General features: G+C 52.9%; 1 protein-coding gene across 2 annotated transcripts; it reads left to right on the top strand.

Annotated features, from left to right (window-relative positions):
- Positions 1 to 247: 247 nt before the first annotated feature.
- Positions 248 to 20,222, top strand: PHLDB3 (pleckstrin homology like domain family B member 3). 2 transcript variants are annotated; one of them, XM_032325698.1, is made up of 17 exons: positions 248 to 321; positions 576 to 643; positions 1,142 to 1,519; positions 2,108 to 2,290; positions 2,524 to 2,661; positions 4,184 to 4,312; positions 4,521 to 4,682; positions 5,487 to 5,597; positions 5,768 to 5,851; positions 6,234 to 6,344; positions 13,191 to 13,290; positions 13,441 to 13,531; positions 13,618 to 13,705; positions 13,924 to 13,980; positions 17,700 to 17,919; positions 18,696 to 18,781; positions 19,786 to 20,222. In XM_032325698.1, the coding sequence occupies exons 3-17, from the start codon at positions 1,268 to 1,270 to the stop codon at positions 19,918 to 19,920; spliced, it is 1,947 nt and encodes a 648-aa protein (XP_032181589.1). In that variant the 5' UTR covers positions 248 to 321; positions 576 to 643; positions 1,142 to 1,267; the 3' UTR covers positions 19,921 to 20,222. The 2 variants fall into 2 exon arrangements, with proteins under 2 accessions (XP_032181589.1, XP_032181588.1); XM_032325697.1 differs by lacking the exon at positions 248 to 321 and having other exon boundaries at positions 475 to 643.
- Positions 20,223 to 20,640: the final 418 nt, after the last annotated feature.

Here is a 20,640-nt window from a genome sequence, read left to right as displayed (position 1 = left end):
AGCACAGCTCCCGACATCCAATAATCCTTTCTCACGTGCCTTTCTCAGTTATTTTCCTGTTTTTGCCCGGAGAGGAAAGGGTCTGGCTGAGACCTTTAACCTCTGCCCTCCACCCCATAGCACAGTGGAGTGGGGGGGATCACACTTCCCCTTTCTCTGGGCGGGTCTCTGACTCAGCTCAGGGCACCCCCTCCCCTTGCCCAGCTCCCCAAACCGGTCGGAGCCCTTCTAAAGGGCTTATTAGAGGGGAGAGGCCCCTATCTCCATTACCCGCTTCCTTTCAGGATTCCCGGGGTCTGGGCATTAGGGAGGCACTCATACGTAGGTGACGAAAACGCCTAGCCCTCCAGGGGGCAGGAACAGGGCGGGGGGGGGGTGCTGCTAGAGGCAGAGTAGGGGGTCGCGATGCTGGCTTTTCCGAGGGTGGGGCCGGGATGGCCGGATGCCGCGGCCGCGGGCGGGGCAAACTGGTCTCCCTCCTCCCTCGGGAGCTGTTGGACCTGTTGTCCCCCGCTCCACTTCCGGGCTGCTGGGGAGGGGGACAGAGCAGCTTTTCTCTCCTCCCTCTTCCCCAGCCACCTGTCCGGCAGACAGAAAAGGCAGCGCCCAGAGCGCAGAGGGAAGCGCACGGAAGCCTGAGCCGGTGAGGAGGCCGGGGCTGCGGGGGAGGAGGGAGCTGGAGGCCGCCTTCTGGGTTCCCGGGGGTGGAGGGAGGCTGGAGTCTTGGAATCTAGCCCCTGGGAGGAGCAAAGGACGCCCACTCTTGGTTTGTTCAGGGAGGGAGAGTTAGGAGCCTCGACTCCTGGATCTGAGTGAGAGGGCATGGACGCTGCTACCCGTACAGTGGTGTCGGAGCCAAGTCTTCCAGGCTCGGGAAAGAAGGGTGCGGGATCCCGGACGCCGAGGGAGAAGGAGATGGGGTTGCTCCAGGGTGCTCCAAGGGATCGTGGGGAGTTGCAGGGAGGGTACAAGGCTCGACACCTGAATAGGAGGGAGAGGTCAGTAGGGGGCGTGCTAAGACCCCAACTCAAATTCTGGTCCGGCCCTCGGGGGTGTGACGCCCGGAGAGCCATCGAACCCCGCCCCTAGAAACTCCAGGCCACGCCCCCGGAGCGCTCAGTTGCAGTCTTTGATCTCTCAGGCCCCGCCTCCTGGAGCTCTTTAGAAGCACCGGAGAGCTCGGGAGCCTCCTGGGACGCAGCCCCGCGCTGTCAGGCCACGCCCCCGGAACTCGGGCCCGCCCACTCCGCTGGAGCGCCGGGCGGTCATGGGGACGCCGAGCGGCCGGGACAGGGGGTGCCGGCCGCCTCCGGCCCCAGAGGGCGACGCGGAGGTCTCGCCCCAAGGGGCTGCGCAGTCCCAGATGCACCCCGAGGACCCACAGGAGCCGGAGGCGCCTGAGGCCCCGGAGGAGCCCCAGGGAGTGAAGGAGCTTCCGAGCGGCCGAGGAGCTGAGCAGCAGGCTGAGGAAGAGGAAGAAGTGGAAGAAGGCAGCAGCACGGAGAGCAGCCGCGACGCGGTGAGGGACCTGGAGGGCGAAGGAGGGGGTCGCGGGGGGGCCCAGAGAGGCGGACGGGCGCTAGCGGGTGACAGAGACACAGAGGGATAGGTAGAGACCTGGACACAGGGAGACCAAGAGACAAGGACCCCAAAGAGACAGAGACTCAGAGAGATGGGGTAGAGACAAACAGAAACCCAGAAACAAAGGACAGAGATGCTCAGAAAGGAAATACTCTTTAAGGAAGAGACACCCAGCGATTCAGAGATAGAGACAGGCACTGAGTCGGAGAGACAAAACTCAGAGAAACAGGGCAAGACTCAGAGCGACCCGGGGAGGGAGGGAGAGAGATCCAGGTTTACCAGGACGCGATGCCAAGAGAATGGGACCTGGGTAGCGAAAAAGGGACCTTCCTTGAGTCGGCCGCGTACCCCACTTCCCCGACTGCGAGACCCTGGGCCACCTCTCGGGCCGGGGGGCTCCCACACCTGCAACCACTTCAGTCAACAGGGGTGGCGACTGATTGGGGCAAATCAGACCCCCAGACCGGGAATGCGGTGATTGCAGGGGCGGGGCCTCTCCTCTTGACCACGCCCCCTCCCACCTCAGGGGGAGGCTCCGCCCCCGGCACCGACCCCAGTCACGCCCCCCGCATCCCCCCAGCCTGGGGAGAGAGTGCGAGGGGCTGCACGGAGGCTTCGAGAGCAGCAGCTGGAGGCACTGACCCGCGTGGCCCTGATGGAGCAGCGCGTGAAGGAGCTACAGCGCCAGAGGAAGGAGCTGAGGATCGAGGTGAGGCTGCGGACCTCGTGGGCAGTCTGGCCCCTCTCAAGGGGAGCCCTCCAGGTCGGGCTCCGGGGCCTTTCTTCCGGCGGGATCCCACTCTTAGGCCTCCAGCCCTCTCCTGGGGAATCCAAGAGCCCATACTCCCAGGCACCCCACTTGGACCCAGGTGTCTGAGTCCCCAGCGCCCTCCTTCCTCGGACCCAGACCTCTAGGCCCCAGTCCGTACATTCTCCCCACAGATGGAGGTGGAAGTAGCCCTTCTGCGGGGCGAGCTGGCTGGGGAGCGGGTGGCTGCCCGGCGCGAGGAGGAGCAGCTCCGAGAGCTGCTTGGACAGCAGGGGGACACGGAGCAGGGTAGCCGGGAGCAGCGGGAACAGGTCAGTTTCTCCTGCGGGATCTTCACCATCAGTTTCCTTCGTCTTGGGACCGATACCCCTGGTGGTGCTCCTGGGACCTGAGGCCCAGGGTCATCCTCATTCCCCAAATGGGGATCCTTCGGCTGGGGGAGTGGGAGGTGGGCAGATGCTTCTCGTTTTCCTCCTCCCTCCCAGACCATGATTCTGGGGCCTCTTCCTTTGACCCTCCCTTTTTGCTCTTTAAAGGTCATCTCGTGAAAAATGTAAAACCGAGAAAAAGAATAGTCAGACTGGTGGCCCTGCGGTGTGCTCACCGGCTTCCGCCGAAATTAATCTTCCGTTCTTATTTCATATCCCCCAGTTTGCTTCCCTAACCCTGTTTTAAAAGCCGCTCCCAGACATGTTGTGTGTAAATTCTTTAAGAACCTGTTTATTCTTAAGGTGTGATAATGATATAGGGTTGGTGTTTTTAAAAACAGGCGCCTTGCTCTGCACAGCTCCCTCCCTCTCACCCCCAAGCCTGCAGTCTTTCTGCTCCCTCAATATCTCTCTCTCTCTCTCTCTCTCCCCCCTCTCTCATCCTTCCATTGCCCCAGAATAAGGGCTCCTTAGCTTGGTTGGCCAAGCCAGACAAGCTGCACCAAGCCTGCCTTTCCACTGTCACCCCGCTCTGTGCTCCTCTCCTCTAGCCTCTGACCAGAATTTACCCCCAAAACTTCCTGTGCTTTTCAAGTATTGTGCATTTGTGCTGCCCTGTTCCCACAGTCCAAAATGTCCTTCCAGCTCCCTCTGTCTCCCCAGGTCTAAAAGTTCCTGATTTTTGAGGCTGATTTTAAAACCCTCTCATCCAGGAAGGTGCTCTCCACTCTTGATTCCAGTAGTTTCTATGTTTCACTGCCCTGATTGTCCCCACTGAGACAAGAGTGAACTTGGCAGGGGCACCTGGGAGGCTCAGGCGGTTGAGCATCTGCCTTCAGCTCAGGTGATGATCCCGGGGTCCTGGGATGGAGCCCCACATTGGGCTCTGTGCTCAGCGGGGAGCCTGCTTCTCCCACTCCCTCTGCCACTCCCCCTGCTCATGGTCACACATGCTCACACGCTCTCTCTATATATAATAAATAAATAAAATCTTTTAAAAAAAACAAAACAGAGGGGCGCCTGGGTGGCTCAATGGGTTAAGCCGCTGCCTTCGGCTCAGGTCATGATCGCAGGGTCCTAGGATCGAGCCCCGCATCGGGCTCTCTGCTTAGCAGGGAACCTGCTTCCTTCTCTCTCTCTCTGCCTGCCTCTCTGCCTGCTTGTGATCTCTCTGTGTCAAATAAATAAATAAAAATCTTTAAAAAATATATAAAAAAACAAAAAACAAAGCAAAACAATAAAACAAAACAGAGTGAGCTCGACAGACAGGGTCCCTGCATTCCTGGGGCCAGCAGCCAGGTGGGTTCTGAGATCCAGCTAGCCTGGCCCTTGCGGGCCTCTGTTTCTCTTCCTGTGTCCGGACTGGGCTGGACTGAGAAGGCTGAGAGCCTGGGTGCTGTTTCAGGAGCAGAGGCGGCTGAGCCAGGAGCGGGATCGAGTGGAGGGTCTTCGCCAGAGACTCCAGGAGGCCCAGGGACAGCTGGACTCCCAGCCAGAGGAGCAGCGTGAGTGGCTCCTGCAAGGAGTACAGGAGGTGAGGCTCCTCTAGGTTCCCTTAGGGACCTGGCATCCAGGCCGCTCTTTCCTCAGGACCCTGTTCCCTCACCTAGGCGTTCAGGCCTTATAACCGCCAGGACTTGGGAGTCTAAGTCCTCAGGCTCCTCTTCCCTCCTTGCCCCAGGCCTCTTCCCCCCATGGGCCCCAGGGGTGCAGGCCTCCAGTTTTTGCCTTCCCACCTGCAGATGAGGGAACAGCTGGATGTGGCCCAGCGTGCCTACGAGGACCTAGAGTTCCAGCAGCTGGAGCAGGAGAGCCGGAGGGAGGAGGAGGACCGGGACAGCACTGGGGCCCGGGCACTGGACCCCAAGGTCCGGGAACTCCAGGCCAGTGTGGCACAGCACAGAGTGAGTCGGACAGGGCTTGCCCTCCCTCTCTTGCCTTCCGTCCCTCCCTGCTGCCCTCTGACTCCTCCATTCCACGTCTGGCCCTTCCTCTGTCATCCTTCCCTACCTGCCTCACTGTCTTCACAAGAGTAACAACAATGATTGATGTTTATTGAGCAATTACTATGGCCCAGTCATGGTCCTAAATTCTTCATGAGTCCTTACTCATCAAATCTTTACAAGAACCTGGGGAGGCCATTCTGACTTTTTTTCCCCCCCGGTTTATAAATGAAGAAACTGAAGGTCAAGGTGCTCAAGTAACCTTTTCCAGCGTGACTCAGTATATAGAGGGTGGAGCCGGGATCCAAACCTACCCGGTTCCGGTGTGGGCTCCTTCCCCCACCTCCGTTTCTGATCTCCCTGTCACTCTCTCTTTTCCCTTCTGTCTGTGCCTTGTCTCCTTTCTCGTATCTTCCTCTTGGAGGTACTGTCTTGGTTTTTCTTTTTTGTAACTATTCTGGTTGGTCTCTCTGTCCCTTTTTCCATCTGTTCTCCACAGGTCTCTCTGGGTTTCTGTCTCTCCCCGTCTGTCTATGCATCAGATCCTCCATTCCCCCCAGCCCCTACCCCGCAACAAACCACCCCATGTCCCTTCTGGACTTCCAAAAGGGAAGAGGGCATGAGGGAACTTAACTCCCCATCACTTTCTGGCCACCCAGGTCCCGGGGTCCCTGTTCCGGGGTGCAGCAGACCCCAGGCTCTGTGGGAGCCAGTTGGGAACCCCGGGGTGGCTGAGTGACCAGGGCCCTGGGCTGTGCCCTGCAGCGCCGGATCCAGGTCTTAGAGGAGCAGCTCAAATCGCTGGGGGAGCAGATGGCAGCTGAGAGCCGGGGGCTGAGCCGGAAGAAGGAGGAGGCCCTTCAGGCCCTGACTCAGGTGAGTTCTCCTGGGAAACCCGTCCGACTGTCCTCACGTCCCTCTGGGGCATCCCATTGGCACCCTGCACCCCAGGATGTCTCCCGGCTCCGGCTCCTCCGGGGAAGGCTGCCGGCAAGCGCATTCAGACTCTGCGGTGTGCTAGCCGGTGATAACTTGCTCTCCCTCAGGAACGGAGCCGACTGCTCGAGCTTAACTGCCTCCAGGGAACTCCGGGTGGGGACTTCGCTGAGTCCAACCAGGCCCTCACTAAGGTATGGGGATTTCGAGCACCCGTCAGCCCCTCTGCCCTCAGACCCAGAAGTCCATCCCCCAACCTCTTCCTCCTTCCTCCTCCCTCAGGAGTCCAGGCCCACAGACCCCTTCTCCCTTCTCCACAATTCTCAGGCCCTAAACCCTTTCACCTTTGGGACCCAAGAGTTCAGGCCTCCAGCCCCTCCTCCTTTAGGAACCTGTGGTCTGGCCCACAGTCCTCGCTCCGCTAAGACCACGGTCCAGCCCTCTTGTGACCCGAAGCCTTTGTTTTTCCATCTGAGAAATGGGCTGACACTGGAGACCAGGGCCAGAGCTTCTGGGAACTGGTGGGCCCTCTGTGATCCTTCCAGCTCCCGATAACCTTCAACCCCTCTCCTAAAGCTCCTGTTCACCCAGAAGACAGACCGCCAGCTACTGGTGCTGCAGGACCCCACTGCCCACACAGCCTCCGCCACTTCCTCTTGCCTCTTCTCCGTTCGCAGCTCCCTGCAGGTACTGCCCCGGCTGCCTTGGCTCCCTATGCCACTGTCTCTCTGTCACTCTTGAGTCCGGAACTTTCCCTGTGGCTTTCTCCACGTGGGGACCTGGGGCAGAGGGAAGGATGAATGGGGGGTATTTTGATTTTTATTACGCTGAAGCTTTACTTACTGATTTTCTCTCTCCTGCCTAACACCCCACCGCTCCCCTGGCAGAATGGGACCGGGTGCACCCAGCAGTAACTTGTAAAAGCAGCCATGCAGGGCCTGTTGATAAGAAGGCCCTCTCTGTGCACTCTGCTGGCCCATAGCCCCCATCCCCAGCATGGCTGCTTGTTTCTTTTTCTTTTCTACTGTTTTTTGTGTTTTTTTTTTTTTTTAAGATCTTATTTATTTATTGGAAAGAGAGAGCGAGAGATGGAGAGAGAACAGGAGTGGGGAGGAGTGGGAGGGAGAAACAGGCTCCCTGCTCAGCAGGGTCCCCCCAACCCATCACTGCCCCACCCCACCTGCAACGTGGGGCTTCATCCCGGGACCCTGGGATCATGACCTGAGCCAAAGGCAAATGCTTAACCCACTGAGCCACCCAGGTGCCCCAAAATTGGTAGCTCTGATGCAAACTTTTTTTAAAAAATGCGTATACAAGCTCTTCATTGGCTTTGATTTCCCAATTAACGCTCTATCGCGGAGATGGTTTTCTATTGATCCATTTAGAGCTGCCTCGTCATGTTTAATGGCTCTCATGATAAGGCTGTAAACAGGAAGAGAAGTGACAGCTGACAGTTGTTGAGTCCTTAGAGCCTGCAGGGCACTGTTTCAAGTGCCTCACTCAGATTCGTTCATTTGGTCTTTGCACCCATACTGCTGGCTGGGTCCTTGTGTCCTTTTCATAGGTAAGGAAACAGAGGCGGAGAGGTGAAGGTATTTAAGTAGCTGGAATTCAGCGGGGCTGTGATTGGAACCCAGGCACTGGTGTCAGTACTCAGACCTTTCCAGGCTCCCCTGGGGCTGGGGGGCGGCAGCAGGGAGGCACAGAAGTCTACACAAGGGCGCTGGCCCAACCCTCCTTCTGACAGTGAGGATTCAAGGCTTTTGTAGTCTAAGCATCGCTGTTATGAAACCCCGCATGTGCCTGTGTCCTTTCTCATATACCCAATAATAATATCAGTGAATGTGAATTATTACTAACATTATTCTATTGTCTGATGCCATTATATACTATGTATAACATTACTGTAATACATACTATTTATTATTTCTTGTTTATTAATTAATGTTAGGCAATATTAATAATGATCATGATTTTTGAGAGCTTAAGGTAGACCATTTTAAGTCATTTTGTCTTCTTTTTTTTTAAGATTTTATTTATTTATTTGAGAGAGAGGCATAGATTGCGAGACAGACTATGAGTGGGGATGAGAGGAAGAAGCAGGCTTCCCGCTGAGCGGGGAGCCAGATATGAGGCTCCATCCAAAGACCCTGAGATCGTGACCCCGGATGAAGGCAGATGCTCAACAGACTGAGCCACCCAGGTGCCCCTCTTTTTTTTTTTTTTTTTTTTTTAAGATTTTATTTATTTATTTGTGAGAGAGAGGGAGAGATCACAAGCCCAGGAAGCAGCAGGCAGTGGAAGAAGCAGGCCAGGGAGCCTGAAGGGGACTCGATCCCAGGACCCCAGGATCACGACCTGAGTGGAAGGCAGCCGCTTCACTGCCTGAGCCCCCCCCAGGCGCCCCCCCCCCCATTTTATCACTCTAAAGCATGGAGTTGCTATTATTTGGCATGAGAAGCAGCCCTATATGTTGGCAGTGTGATGTGTTCAACTTCAGATCTGTATCATGAAATCTTTCCATACAACGAAAATATTTCATTCTTCCCTCGGAAGAACCCCCCAAAGTAGGTCCCGTTATGATGTGGGTAAAGGGTTTGCAGACTTCCTGTCTGGGAAATTCACTTTCCAGCTGGTTGCTCTGGCAGCCAGAAAAAGGTGAAGGGTCAGCCCTGTTGCCAGGCAGCACAACTTGCGGTAAATACGACCCTTAGAAGTAAATGGCCTCCCCATAGGTACTTGCCGGGAAGCCACGTTCATTCCTATGGAGTTGTTACCGGAGTTCTTGGCTCGCGCGGACCCTATGCCCGCGGCGGGGGATCCCGTGTCCGAGGCCAGGGATCCCGTACCCACCTGGCACCTGGGTGCCACCTGGGGCCTGTTCCGGACACTCCTCCGTGCTTTGCACCAGGTCACTCATAATCTTGGGTCAGCCATGCAGGGTGGCAGGACTAGTTACCCATTCTACAGGTGGGGGGGGCCGGATCTTAAGCCGAGAAGACAGGAATTGTCAAAGTCACAGCCCCAGGCAGTGGCAGAACTAGATCTGAGCCAAGTCTGCCTGTTTTCCATGACTGGTGCCTTGCAGGAGACAAGGGGGTCACGTCTCTGTGCCTCAGTGTACTTAGCTGCCAAATGGGCGAAGTAACTGCAGGCACTGGTTGATGGCTACGGAGCTTAGCACCGTGCGCGGCACATGGGAGGAGTTTAGAGAATGTGCTGCTCTTGCTCTGATTATCTTTATATTAACTGGTATTATTATAATTACTAGCTCCCTTCTGCTACCCACTGCCCCTCCCATCTCTGGTTCTGTGACACTAGATCAGCTTTTTCACTGAGTGTCTCCACCTTATTCTTTGTCTCTCAGCAGTCTCTTCCCTGCACAACAGCCAAGTGATCTCTACCCCTCCTGCTTCAGTCCTCCCCCACCTAATGCTGTCAGTGGACCCCTGAGCCTCCTCACCTCCGCGAGCGGGTCCCTGCATGATCTGGCCCTTGCTCACCTCTCACCACTGTCCCCCACATACTCTCTGCTTTAGCTGCAGGAGCCCTGACCTGCCAACTTTCTGTTGGCTCCTGCCTCAGGCCCTTTGCATTTGCTGATCCTTCTACCTGGGACACTTTTCTCCTCAGTCTTCCCTGGCCCATTCTTATTCTTTGGGCCTTGGGGGTCAGTGTCCAGAAGGCTGTCCCCGGTTTTTCAGTCGGAAGCCGATCCTCTCTTACGACACCTTATTCTCTTTGCTCACAGCTGTTTCTGATGATAGTTATTTGTATGATGGTTTACACAGTTCCTACAACATAAGCACTGTACAGACAGGGCTTGAGTCCCCCTGCCTCCCACCCTCCACCCGTTTCCTCTACCAGGCATCTCAGGTCTCAGCTAGGAAGTGCTGGGGATAGAGTTGAAGCAAGGAAGGCCTGAAGGGGCCCAGGGGCTCAGGACTTGGAGTCCTCCTTGTAGAGGGGAGTGAAACTTTCCCGACTACCCAGGCTTCTAGAAACTTCCATGGCTCTGCAGGATGCCAGGTACGCTGTGAGGCACGGCACGATCACTTGACAAATCCTGGCTGTTAGTATTTTGTCCAACTTTTTTTTTTTTTAAAAGATAACACGGGTGCAGAAAATCACGTGGAACATACGCCCAGCTTAATTATTACATGGGAACATTCTGGAGCTGCCAGCTGTGTCAGGAGGCAACACTGGCAGCCACTCCGGAAACACTCCACAGGCCCTGAATGATAACCCCACCCGCCTCCTGGAGGAGGACCACTGGCCTGACATTCTAGCATCTCCTCCTCACATTTCTTTAAAGTTCAGTCAATTCAGTATCTGTCCCTAAACACCATAGTTTACTCTTACCTTTGTTTTTTATTTTTTTGTGTCTGCATATCTTAAGTCTCTATAGACTTCCCCTCTGTTTCCTTTTTTTGTCCCCCTTGCAATTTATTTGGTGAAGAAACCAGATGGCCATCCTGTAGAGTTTCCCAGGCAGGGTTTGCTGACACCGTCGTGGGGGTCATGGTCACCTCATGGTCATGGTCATACCTCTTTCATTTCCCAGGAAGTTGGCTGTCGGGCCCGAGCAGAGGCAGGGTCACCGTTTTGCAAGTCTTGCTGGGGGCCATGCGCCTCTTTCTCTGTTTCTGTTTCTCTGGAGTGGGTGCCTTTATCTGTTCGTGTGGTCTCGAGTGGGAAAATTCTAGTCTGTTATTCCTCCTTGGGGCACCTGGGTGGCTCAGTCAGTTAAGCATCTGCCTTTGGCTCAGGTCATGATCCCGGGAGGTCTTGGGATCGAGCTCCACGTCTGGCGTCCTGCTCAGCGGGGAATCTCCTCCCTCTGCCCTCGATCCTGCTTGCACGCATGCGCTCTCTCTCAAATAAATAAATAAAATTCCCTTATTCTTCCTCATCTATTCACTGAAATACTTCGGTAGAGAAAGACTTGCCTTCCTTTGCTATTTGGTTACCCAGGAAAACGCAGGACACATGCTTGCTGGTTTCACTTTGTTCACCTGTCCTCAAAATAAACAGTTGCTTGGGTTGCACTCTTCCCAAGGTAACCATTTCGATTTTTTCCTTTTCTGTCATTAGCACACAGATTAAATATATTTGAGTTGTGATCTATAGCAGTGAGTATCCTTATGGTGCTCACATTATGCAAGGTGTTATTTTTATTTTTACTATTCCTTTTTTAATTTTTCTTCTTCTTTTTGTATTTTTTAAGTAATCTTCACACCCAGCATGGGACTCGAACTCACAACCCCAAGATCAAGAGCTGGATGCTCTTCCCACTGAGTCGGCCAGACGCCCCATTTCTATTCTTTGTTTACCCATGCAGAGTTGTGTTTTGTTTTGTTTTGTTTTAAAGATTTTATTTATTTGACAGACAGATCACAAGTAGGCACACAGGCAGGCAGAGAGAGAGAGAGAGAGAGAGAGAGGAGGAAGCAGGGTCCCCGCCGAGCAGAGAGCCGGATGCGGGGCTCAATCCCAGGACCCCGGGACCATGACCTGACCCGAAGGCAGAGGCTTTAACCCATTGAGCCACCCCAGCGCCCGGTGTTTTTTTTTTTTTTTTAATTCAGTTTTATCTCTTTATTACCCTCAAATAAGAGAGTATTATTATAAATTACAAATTACTCTCAAATTTTCATCTTTTGGTAACTTTTTACTTTAAAATAATATAAGACTTACAGAAAAATTGCAGAAACAGTAGAAAGAATGCCTGTATACTTGGCTTTCAGATTCTGTAATTAACATTTTACCACACTGGACATTTGCTTTATTATTCTCTCTCTGTAAACACACACACACACACACACACACACACACACACACATTTTATTGTTCTTCTCAAAGCGTGATTTCCCCTTACCCCTAAATACTTCTACATTTATTACCCAAGGTCAAGGCCACTCTCTTACATAACCACACTGCAGTGATCAAATTCAGGAAACTAACATTGAGATAATATTATTGAGATAACCAGATCTTACTCATATTTTTTCAGCTGTCCCCTATTGTTTTTTCTAGCAAAAACAAAAACAAAGTCTCCATTTTTGGGGCCCTGGGAGCACAGGCTACATTTGGCTGTCATGTTTATTTATTTACTTATTTAAAAGCCAACATTCCCATAGTTCAAAGTTGGAGGAGGGTATGGCAAGATATTTGGAGAGATGGCTCTTCCCTCATCATCTCCATCCATTACGTTCACGTCGTGTGGGCAGCCCCGGATTACCAGTTTCTCGAGTCTTCCCAGAACTACTCAGTATTTATATAGTCTGTCGTGAATATACTTTGGTCATTTTTTTAAAAAAGATTTATTTATTTGACAGAGACACCAAGAGACGGAACACAAGCTGGGGGAGTGGGAGAGGGAGAAGCAGGCTCCCACTGAGCAGAGAGCCCAATGCAGGACTTGATCCTAGGACCCCAGGATCATGCCCTGAGCTGAAGGCAGACGCCTAATGACTGAGCCACCCAGGCGCCCCTATTGGTCATCTTTTTATGCAGAGCTAGTGTAACCTTTAGGCTGCTTTGCACTTGCTTGTGTCTTGGAGAATGTTCCCTGTCTGGCTAGAAAGAGCATTCTCCTCCTTTCACACGCCACAGACTTTCCTGGGGCGTGGATGACAACTGGTTTATACGCTTCGCCTCCTTCTGATGGCCACGTGGGTCGTTCCCCAGCCGTGGCAGGGAATCATCTCCAACTCAAGTCCAACTCCGCTCCCATGGACGAGTGTTGTCTGTAGGATATTGTCCTAGAAGTGGAGTTGGGGCTCAAACATTTAGGCATTTGCCATTTTATTTTATTTTATTTTTAAAGATTTTATTTATTTATTTGTCAGAGAGAGAGAGTGCACAAGTAGGCAGAGAGACAGGCAGACAGAGTGGGGGAAGCAGGCTCTCCGCTGAGCAGAGAGCCCAATGAGGGGCTCGATTCCAGGCGCTGGGGTCATGACTTGAGCCAAAGGCTGCGGCTTAACCAACTGAGCCACCCAGGCATCCCAGGCATTTGCCATTTTAAAAATAAAAAGAGCTGAAGTGGCCTCTAGAAATGCTATTCCCGTAGGAACTGCCCCCCCAACCCAGCACCGTGGAAGAGCATGTGGGTTTCCCACAGCCATGCCAACGTGATAGGCTTTTAAAGTTTTTTTTACAGTTTTATCAAGATGTAATTCACCTGCACTACAGTTTACCCATTTGAAGTGCACGGTTCAGTGGGTTTTTGTACATTCAGAGCATTTCATCACACCCAGAAGACACCCTGCATCATCCAGCTGTCCCCCACTCAATCCCTCTCCTCCCCCCACACCCCGGCAACCACTCGGCCGCTTCCTGCCTCCAGATCTGCCCATTCTGCACGTTGCTCTGTGTGGTCCTCTGTGACTAGCTGCTTTCCCCCAGCATCACGTTTGCAGTAGCTTTCTGACCTGAGCCGGGGAGCTGCTGGTTTCCCTTGGCAGCCCTCCGACTGCTGGTCGAGATTGAGCCCCTTCTCATAAATGCATGGGCCTTGTGTGTTTTCAGGGCTCCATAGGCCTCCAGAGGACTGGAAGCCTGCCCCGGAAGAGGGGAGAGCGAGCGAGCCAGAGGGGATCCCCCCGACCCATGTCCCTTCATTACACAGGTGAGGGTCCCTCCCAATCCCATGGACCTCCTCCCCTATCACCGCCTTTCCTGCAGGAAGGCTGGAGGAATCCAGACACCTGTGGGTGAAGGTGGGGGGGCTTGGACAAGGGAGAATCCTGGCCCCCTAGCCCCAGTCCTTCTTTCCCAGGACCCCTGGAGGCCTCGGCCCTCCCAGCAGCGTCAGGAGACTCTGGAAGACACCCTCTCTATCAGCTGCTGAACTGTGGCCCTGGGAACAGGTGAGATGTCAGGGAGGGAGAAGGTGGGGAGGCGGGATGAGGCTGGGCCACTGTAACTTGCCCCGGTCTCTGTTCCCTCCTGCCAGCTGTGGGGCCCTCCACCCAGATATCGCCCGCATGGAGCGGCTTCTGCAGCAGGCTGTGGCAGAGAGGGAACGACTGCTCAAGGCCAGGGTGAGACCCCAAGCCCTCCTCCTTAGGGTCAGGAGATCCTACTCCTGTCCTCTCTTCCTTCAGACCCAAGAGTCCAGGCCCCCAGCCCCCTCATCCCTCAGACCCAGGAGTCCAAGCCCCCAGCCCCCTCCTCCCTCAGAACCAGGAACCCAGTGTGTATCCCCCCGTACTTCTTGTTGGTTAGCATCCTTATTGACTCCTCCATCCTCAATCCACAGGAAGGGATGAGAAGAAACAAGGAAGTCTCCTCAGGCCCTGATGTACCTGCCATCATGGTCAGTCCGCCCTGCCCTCAGCCCCATCTCCGTGCTGTGTTTCTGCCCCAGCCCCTGCCCTTTCTTCTCTCAGCCTCTCCTCTCCTCCAAAGGAAAAGTATCTGGGGACTGGCAACAGGAGGGGAACTGAGAAGGCCTGGTTTCTGTTCCCATTATTGTTATCTGTATCCATGGCATGCCCTTGGGTAACATGCTGTACTTCTCTGTGCCTCAGTTTCCTCTTCTATAAATGGGTGACAGCATCAGCAGTTACTGTAGAACGAGGGCAGCGATATGCTGGGGTTTTCAAAATCCCTTAAAACATTTAAAATTTCGTTTTATTCTTTTAAAAACCTTTATTACACAGATATTCAAGCATTTGTAGAGGTAGAGTAGATCGGGAAGCCCCCATGTACCCACCATGCAGCTTCGACGATTACGACTTTTTTTTTTAAGATTTTTTTAAATTTATTTTTTAAAAATATTTTATTTATTTATTTGACAGACAGAGATCTCAAGTAGGCAGAGCGGGAGGAAGCAGGCTCCTTGTTGAGCAGAGAGTCCAATGCGGGGCTTGATCCCAGGACCCTGGGATCATGACCTGAGCCAAAGACAGAGGCTTTAACCCACTGAGCCACCCAGGTGCCCCAAGATTTTTATTTACTTTTTATAATCTCTATACCCATCACAGGGCTCAAACTCATGACCCCAAGATCAAGAGTCACAGAGTCACACACTTTACCAGCTGGGTCAGCCGGGCTCCCCAGTGATTATCAGTCTTGAATCTTTTCTTACTTGCCAACTTTGTTTTACTGATCGCTCACTTACTTCCCACCCTGCATTTTAAATATTTTAAAGCAATTTCAGATATTGTATCATTTCCTCCATACCTCACTGTGTATCTCAAATAGGCAAGTTTTCTTTTTAGTGTAACAAAAATGCCATTGCCATACTGTAGGAGATAATTAATAATTCTGTACCATCCTAAGATGTGACCCACATTCATGATTCCCTAGTTGTTTCTGAAACGTCCTTTTATGGTTGTTTATTTGAATCTGGATCCAAAGAAAGTAAACACAATGCATTTAAAATGTCTCCCACATCTCTGACATGAAGAGTCCTCCCTCCCTACTTTTTAAAAATTTGCCATTTATTTGTGGGAAAAAAATTGAGTCATTTATCCTGCAGTGTTTTGCACATTCTGGATTTAGCTGATTGCTCCTTATTAAAATTTTATTTTTACCCATGGTAATAGCATGAATACATTTTTGTTACAACAAATGTTATTGAATTTGGGGAAGTGAAGGTCTCCCCATTATACCTCAGGAGTCACAAGTGTTTCCTCTTGTTGAGAGAAGCCTTTGAATCTTTTTTTTTTTTTTCTTTTAAGATTTTATCTATTTATTTGAGACACACAGAGAGCATGTGAGAGAAGGAGCATGAAGCGGGGCCGGGGGGTGCAGAGGGAAAGGGAGAAGCAGGATCCGTGCTGAGCAAGGAGCCCAATGGGGGTGGGGAAGCTGGAGCCCAACACTGAGCTCCATCCTGGGGACCCTGAGATCATGACCCAAGCGGAAGGCAGATACTTAACCGACTGAGCCACACAGATGCCCCCTTCCAGTCTTTTTTAACACTTTTCCACATACACTGACCACCTATTTTGTGAATTTATTTTTATTTTGTGAATTTATTTTTCCCCTAAGCCATCACATTGTTCCCAGTCTGCTTTTTGTTTTCTCAACCATCTGTCCTTTCCTTATTATTATTTTTAATATTTCCTTTATATTTATTGAGTGCCTGCTGGTGGAAGCCCCAGGGTCACAGCAGTGACCCAAATCTAATTCCTGCCCTGGGGGAAGCTGGCATTTAGAGGCAGATGGGCAGAAAAAGCAGCTTCAGTATGTGAAATTTTAAGTAGCCTGTCAGGTGCTGATAAGAGGTGGGGAGTAAAATAAAGCAGGCAGGGCAGTGGAGCCTTCCGGGCTGCCAGGCATAAACTCTACCTCATTAAAAATGAAGCATCATCATTTATTAAACAGCTCCCTGCTCTGTGCATTATCATGTCCCTCTACCCCTCCCCCCTTCACTCTAAGCTGCCTTCTTGTTCTCTGGGATTCCCTCCTAGAGGCACAGTCCTGTGACTGGAGAGCCTGACCTAGAAACAGTCCTGTGAGGTGAATACTGTGATAGCCCCCGAATTTCAGCACGGGGAAACTGAGGCTCCAAGAGGGGAAGGGGTTCCACGGGGGTGACACAGTGGGCAGCAGTGGCATCGAGAGTCAGAAGCCCATCAGCTCTTCTGGATGGGGGCCCACTTTCTGCCCACATCCTACCTGGGTGACCTTGGTGAGTCACTTCCTCCCTAGAAACCCCAGTTGTATCATCTGGCAAATGGGACAGACAGCAGTTTTTTGTTTTTTGTTTTTTGGAGAGAAGACGAGGTGATCACTGTGGTCACTTGGCACACACAGTGCCCAACAGGGAGTGGGAACTTTCATACACACTGCTGATCGTTAGTGTAGCTGTCTGGATTTGGCCACAGGACCCATAGAAGATTCTGGGCCCCAGTAGGTACCCTTTTAACTGCTAACTGCTCCTTCCCTCCTATGCATCTCCCCTCTGCATGGCTCTGCCCATCTCCATCTCCATCCACTGAGTCTCATCTCTGTTTTTTATCCCTCCTTGCTCTGGCCTCGCCTCTGTTTCCTCTGTTCATCTCCTCAGCCCTTGATATCCGAGGTGAGGTCCATGGACCAGCAACATTGGCGGCCCAGGAGCTTGTTGGACCCGCAGAACCTCACCCACACCCCTGACTGAACCAGAGGCTGCATTTTTTACAAAATCCTTGGGGGGTCTGCCTGCCGGCTCAAATCTGAGGCACACTGCTCTGAGCCTCCATGCGACCGTGGGGGTCATTACTGTTCTTTGCAGGGATCCTTTGGGAAGAACAGCTGCCATCAGGCTGGGCCTTGTACACACCAGACACTGTCATTGCCTTGGTTCTTCCCTTTCTGGCCCCTGAGATGACCACTCTGCCTGGCGAGTCCTGGCACCATCAGCTCTAGCTGTGTGACTTGGGCCTAGTGACCTAACCTGTCGGAGTCTTGGTTTTGACATCTGTAAAATGGGGGTAATGATGTACTTACCTCCCCGCTCCATTTTGTTGTTGGTGTTGTTTGAGGGGTTTGAGAGAGCAGAGGGATTATACCTATAAAGTGCCCAGCCCAAGAAGTAACCACTGATTTCATCACAACCAGAACAACAACAGGACTGCTCGCATGTATGGATCACTTACTTGGTCCCTGTTTCGCAGTTTATGAGGGTCCCCCTGGGTTCCCTCACTTCTCTGCCACGCCTTCTGTGTTTTGGGGTGAGCTCAGGGGGCAGGCGGACCTGGGCTTCTATTTCATCTCTACCTTCTAGAAGCTCTGGGTGACTTCCAGTGGATCATTTTATCTTCTTGTACCTCAGTTTGCTTATCTGTAAATGGGCTCCCAGTAGCCCGGTCCCAGGGACAATAATGGGGAGTCAAGTTGTTGCTGCTAGTAAGCCCGTGGCAGGGTGTCCTAGTCACTGGCTCTAGCTCCAGACTCATTCTCATGATGGGCATTGTTGATACAGCTGGTTAAAGCGGTGGCCAGCCTTACAGGGGAGCAGGGGAGAGGGAGCCAAGACTGGCTGGTGGACCACCCCCTCCCTGACCCTTTGATGTCAGCTGCCCCCTTCTCTTCCCTCCCCAGGCCCCGCCCATGCCTCCACCCCGCCCCCCGGGCCCTCGAGTATTGGATCTTCGGCAGCACCTGGAACGCTGGGGCCACAATCCTGAAAGCTGCCCACACCTAAGGGTGTCGGGAGGCTGCTGCCGCGGATCCCTGGTGAAGATGGGCGGCCGCATAAAGACCTGGAAGAAGCGGTGGTTCTGTTTTGACCGCCAGGCCCGCCGTCTGGCCTACTACGCGGGTAAGCTCAGCCTGGCCACCTGGGACCTTGGGACCCCAGGACCCTGGAAGTGGCCACTCCAGAGGCCTTCCCCACAAGACACCTGAGACACCCGGTCCCTGTTCCCTTCTCACTTAGGCCCACGAGTCTGGATCCCCAGCCCTGTTAGCAACACAGAATCCAACACTTTTTTTTTTTTTTTTTAAAGATTTTTTATTTATTTATTTGAGAGAGAGAGAGAGCATGAGAGGGGAGAAGGTCAGAGGGAGAAGCAGACTCCCCATGGAGCCGAGAGCCCGATGCGGGACTCGATCCCAGGACTCCGGGATCATGACCCGAGCTGAAGGCAGTCGCTCAACCAACTGAGCCACCCAGGCGTCCCACACTTTTGTACAGTTCTGGCTACTACTACTCCCCAAACCCCGTTTTTCCTGAGCTACTGGGAATCTGGACCAGCATCGCCCTTGCCCTCCCCCAACCCTCAACCTGCAGGAGTCCAGGCCCCTCACCCTTCCTCTCTGAGGGAGTCAGTAATTCTGAACCGCTTCTGAGTCTCTTTTCTTCTCCAGGACCAAGGCACTCAGGGACCTAGGATTCCAACTCCCCAGGCTTGTCCGGTCTCCCTTCCAACTTCAGCATTCATTCAGCTCCCAACCAGGGTTTCTTAGGGGCCTCCAGACTCTGCCACCGTTCCCTCGCCCCAACACCAGTCTCTGGACTTGGGTCTAGCAACCCGTGCCTCAATGCACAGATGCACACCTCTCACTGGTTGTCTCCCCCTCACCTCCCTCCATCAGACAAGGAAGAGACCAAACTCAAAGGCGTCATCTACTTCCAGGCCATCGAGGAAGTCTATTATGACCACTTACGCTGTGCCTTCAAGGTGAAGCCCCGCTTGGTGCCCCCCCTGCCTTCCCGATTAGAGCTCCTGCAGTCAGACCTTAGCTTGCCCCTGGGTACATGCACTTCAGCATCCTCTATCCAGCCCAGGAGGAGCCCATCAGGTCATTTCACTGCAGCAACCACAAATTCAGAGCTCAGTCTCTGGCTCTCAGCCTCTGCTGCTTTTCTCAGAGCAGAACATCGAGAGCAAAAATTTGGCAAGCTCTGATGCCAGGCTGGGAATAAATGGATGGAGACATCAGCGTGAGGACAGAGGCAGCCTGGGAGCATCCAGAAGAGGCGATTGTTTCTCAGCCCCTGCCTGTATTTGCCAAATGGGAATGGGCCGCACAGTGTCACTTCATATTCTTTTGCCCTAGGGAACTCAGAAATTCGAAATTTGTACAATTGTGGTGCCAGGAATTTAAGTGTTGGCAACTGGTATGGTATTTAGAAAGCTCTGGGGAGCAACCAACTGTGTGTGGCCTTTTAGAGTTTAGGCTGGAATCCCAGCTGTGGGACAATGGGAAAACAACTTCCCTTAGCCAGCCTTCATTTTCTCACCTGCAAAATGGGCATAGTGTAACCCATTTCCTCAGAAGGTTAACAGAAGGTAATGAATGGGTGTAAGGTGTTTACTCAATGCAGGGTTGGCAAATAGCTACTTAATAAATGGAGTGTAGATATTAGCATTCTCCAGGTACAAACCAGGGAGACCTAGTTTGGGGGGGGGGGTGAGTGCTTATATTTCTAATATAGGAGGTAAGCTAGAAAGGGGACACAAGGCTTCCTTCTGAATTCCTCCTGCTCCCCGAATCCTAAGCCCTCAAATGTTAATTCATTGCAGCTTCATAACCCAATGAGGTAGGTAGCATTATTTAGGAAGACAGGGAAATTGATTCAGAGTCTAAGTAACTTGTCCAATGCTGCACAGCGCGTCAGTAGCAAAGCTGGATTCGAACCCATTTGTTCTCTTAACCATCTTTATTCCGCTGCTTAACCCAGAGCCCCAACCCTCGCCTGACGTTCTGCGTGAAAACCTACGAACGTCTATTCTACATGGTGGCGCCCAGCCCGGAGGCCATGCGCATTTGGATGGACGTCATTGTGACGGCTGCAGATGAGAATCACGCCCTTTGAGGGGCCCCGCCCTCTTGGGGGAAGTACCGGTGAGGCTCCGCCTCTGTTGCCCCGCCCTAGGCCCCGCCCGCCCGCCCGCCCGCTGCGGAAGGCCTGGGCCCGCCCCTTTGGAACTTCGGGAATCCTGCAGGTGCCGCGGCTCGGCAGGCCTGAGTCGTGGTGTTTTGGGCTGCAGGTGCCTTCCTGCGATGGGAAGCCAGCCCTTGGGACCCTGCCCCGGGCAGGAGGAAGATTGCAGGGGTGGGAAGGAACTATTTATTGGTGCTCCTGTGATCCCGAATTAAACACGGAGAAAGACCGTCGTTGATCCAGTGTATTTCTAGAACAGGTGTCCTGGGCCCCTTCGCCCTGACCTAGGCAGGACATCCTAGTTCTAGGTATCTCTAAGAGACAAACGTCCCACAGCCCGTTCTCCTCTCTTTAGGAATGGAGGCCTTCAACATTAAGGTCAAGCCTAGGGAGCTGGGGCGTGAGGAGAAGCACGCGTCTTTAATCTTTGGCAATTTTGTTATTTTAGTTTGTGGGCCCCCCTGCTTCCACCCTTTTTGACTTGACAGGGCTATTGGTAGTTTCTAAGAACTTCTAGGCTCCTGTCCTCTGGGCCTTGGCATATAATTATTCTCTGCCTTGTCCTTAAGTGGTTAGCTCCTGGTTTCTCAGACTTGAGATGTCTCTCCTTCAGGAAGCCCTTCCTGCCCCTCACAACTGGGTCAGGCACCC

The sequence above is a fragment of the Mustela erminea genome, chromosome 19 (assembly GCF_009829155.1).
Source record: "Mustela erminea isolate mMusErm1 chromosome 19, mMusErm1.Pri, whole genome shotgun sequence".
Taxonomy (NCBI): Eukaryota; Metazoa; Chordata; class Mammalia; order Carnivora; family Mustelidae; genus Mustela; species Mustela erminea.
This window is presented reverse-complemented; position numbering and strand designations above follow the sequence as displayed.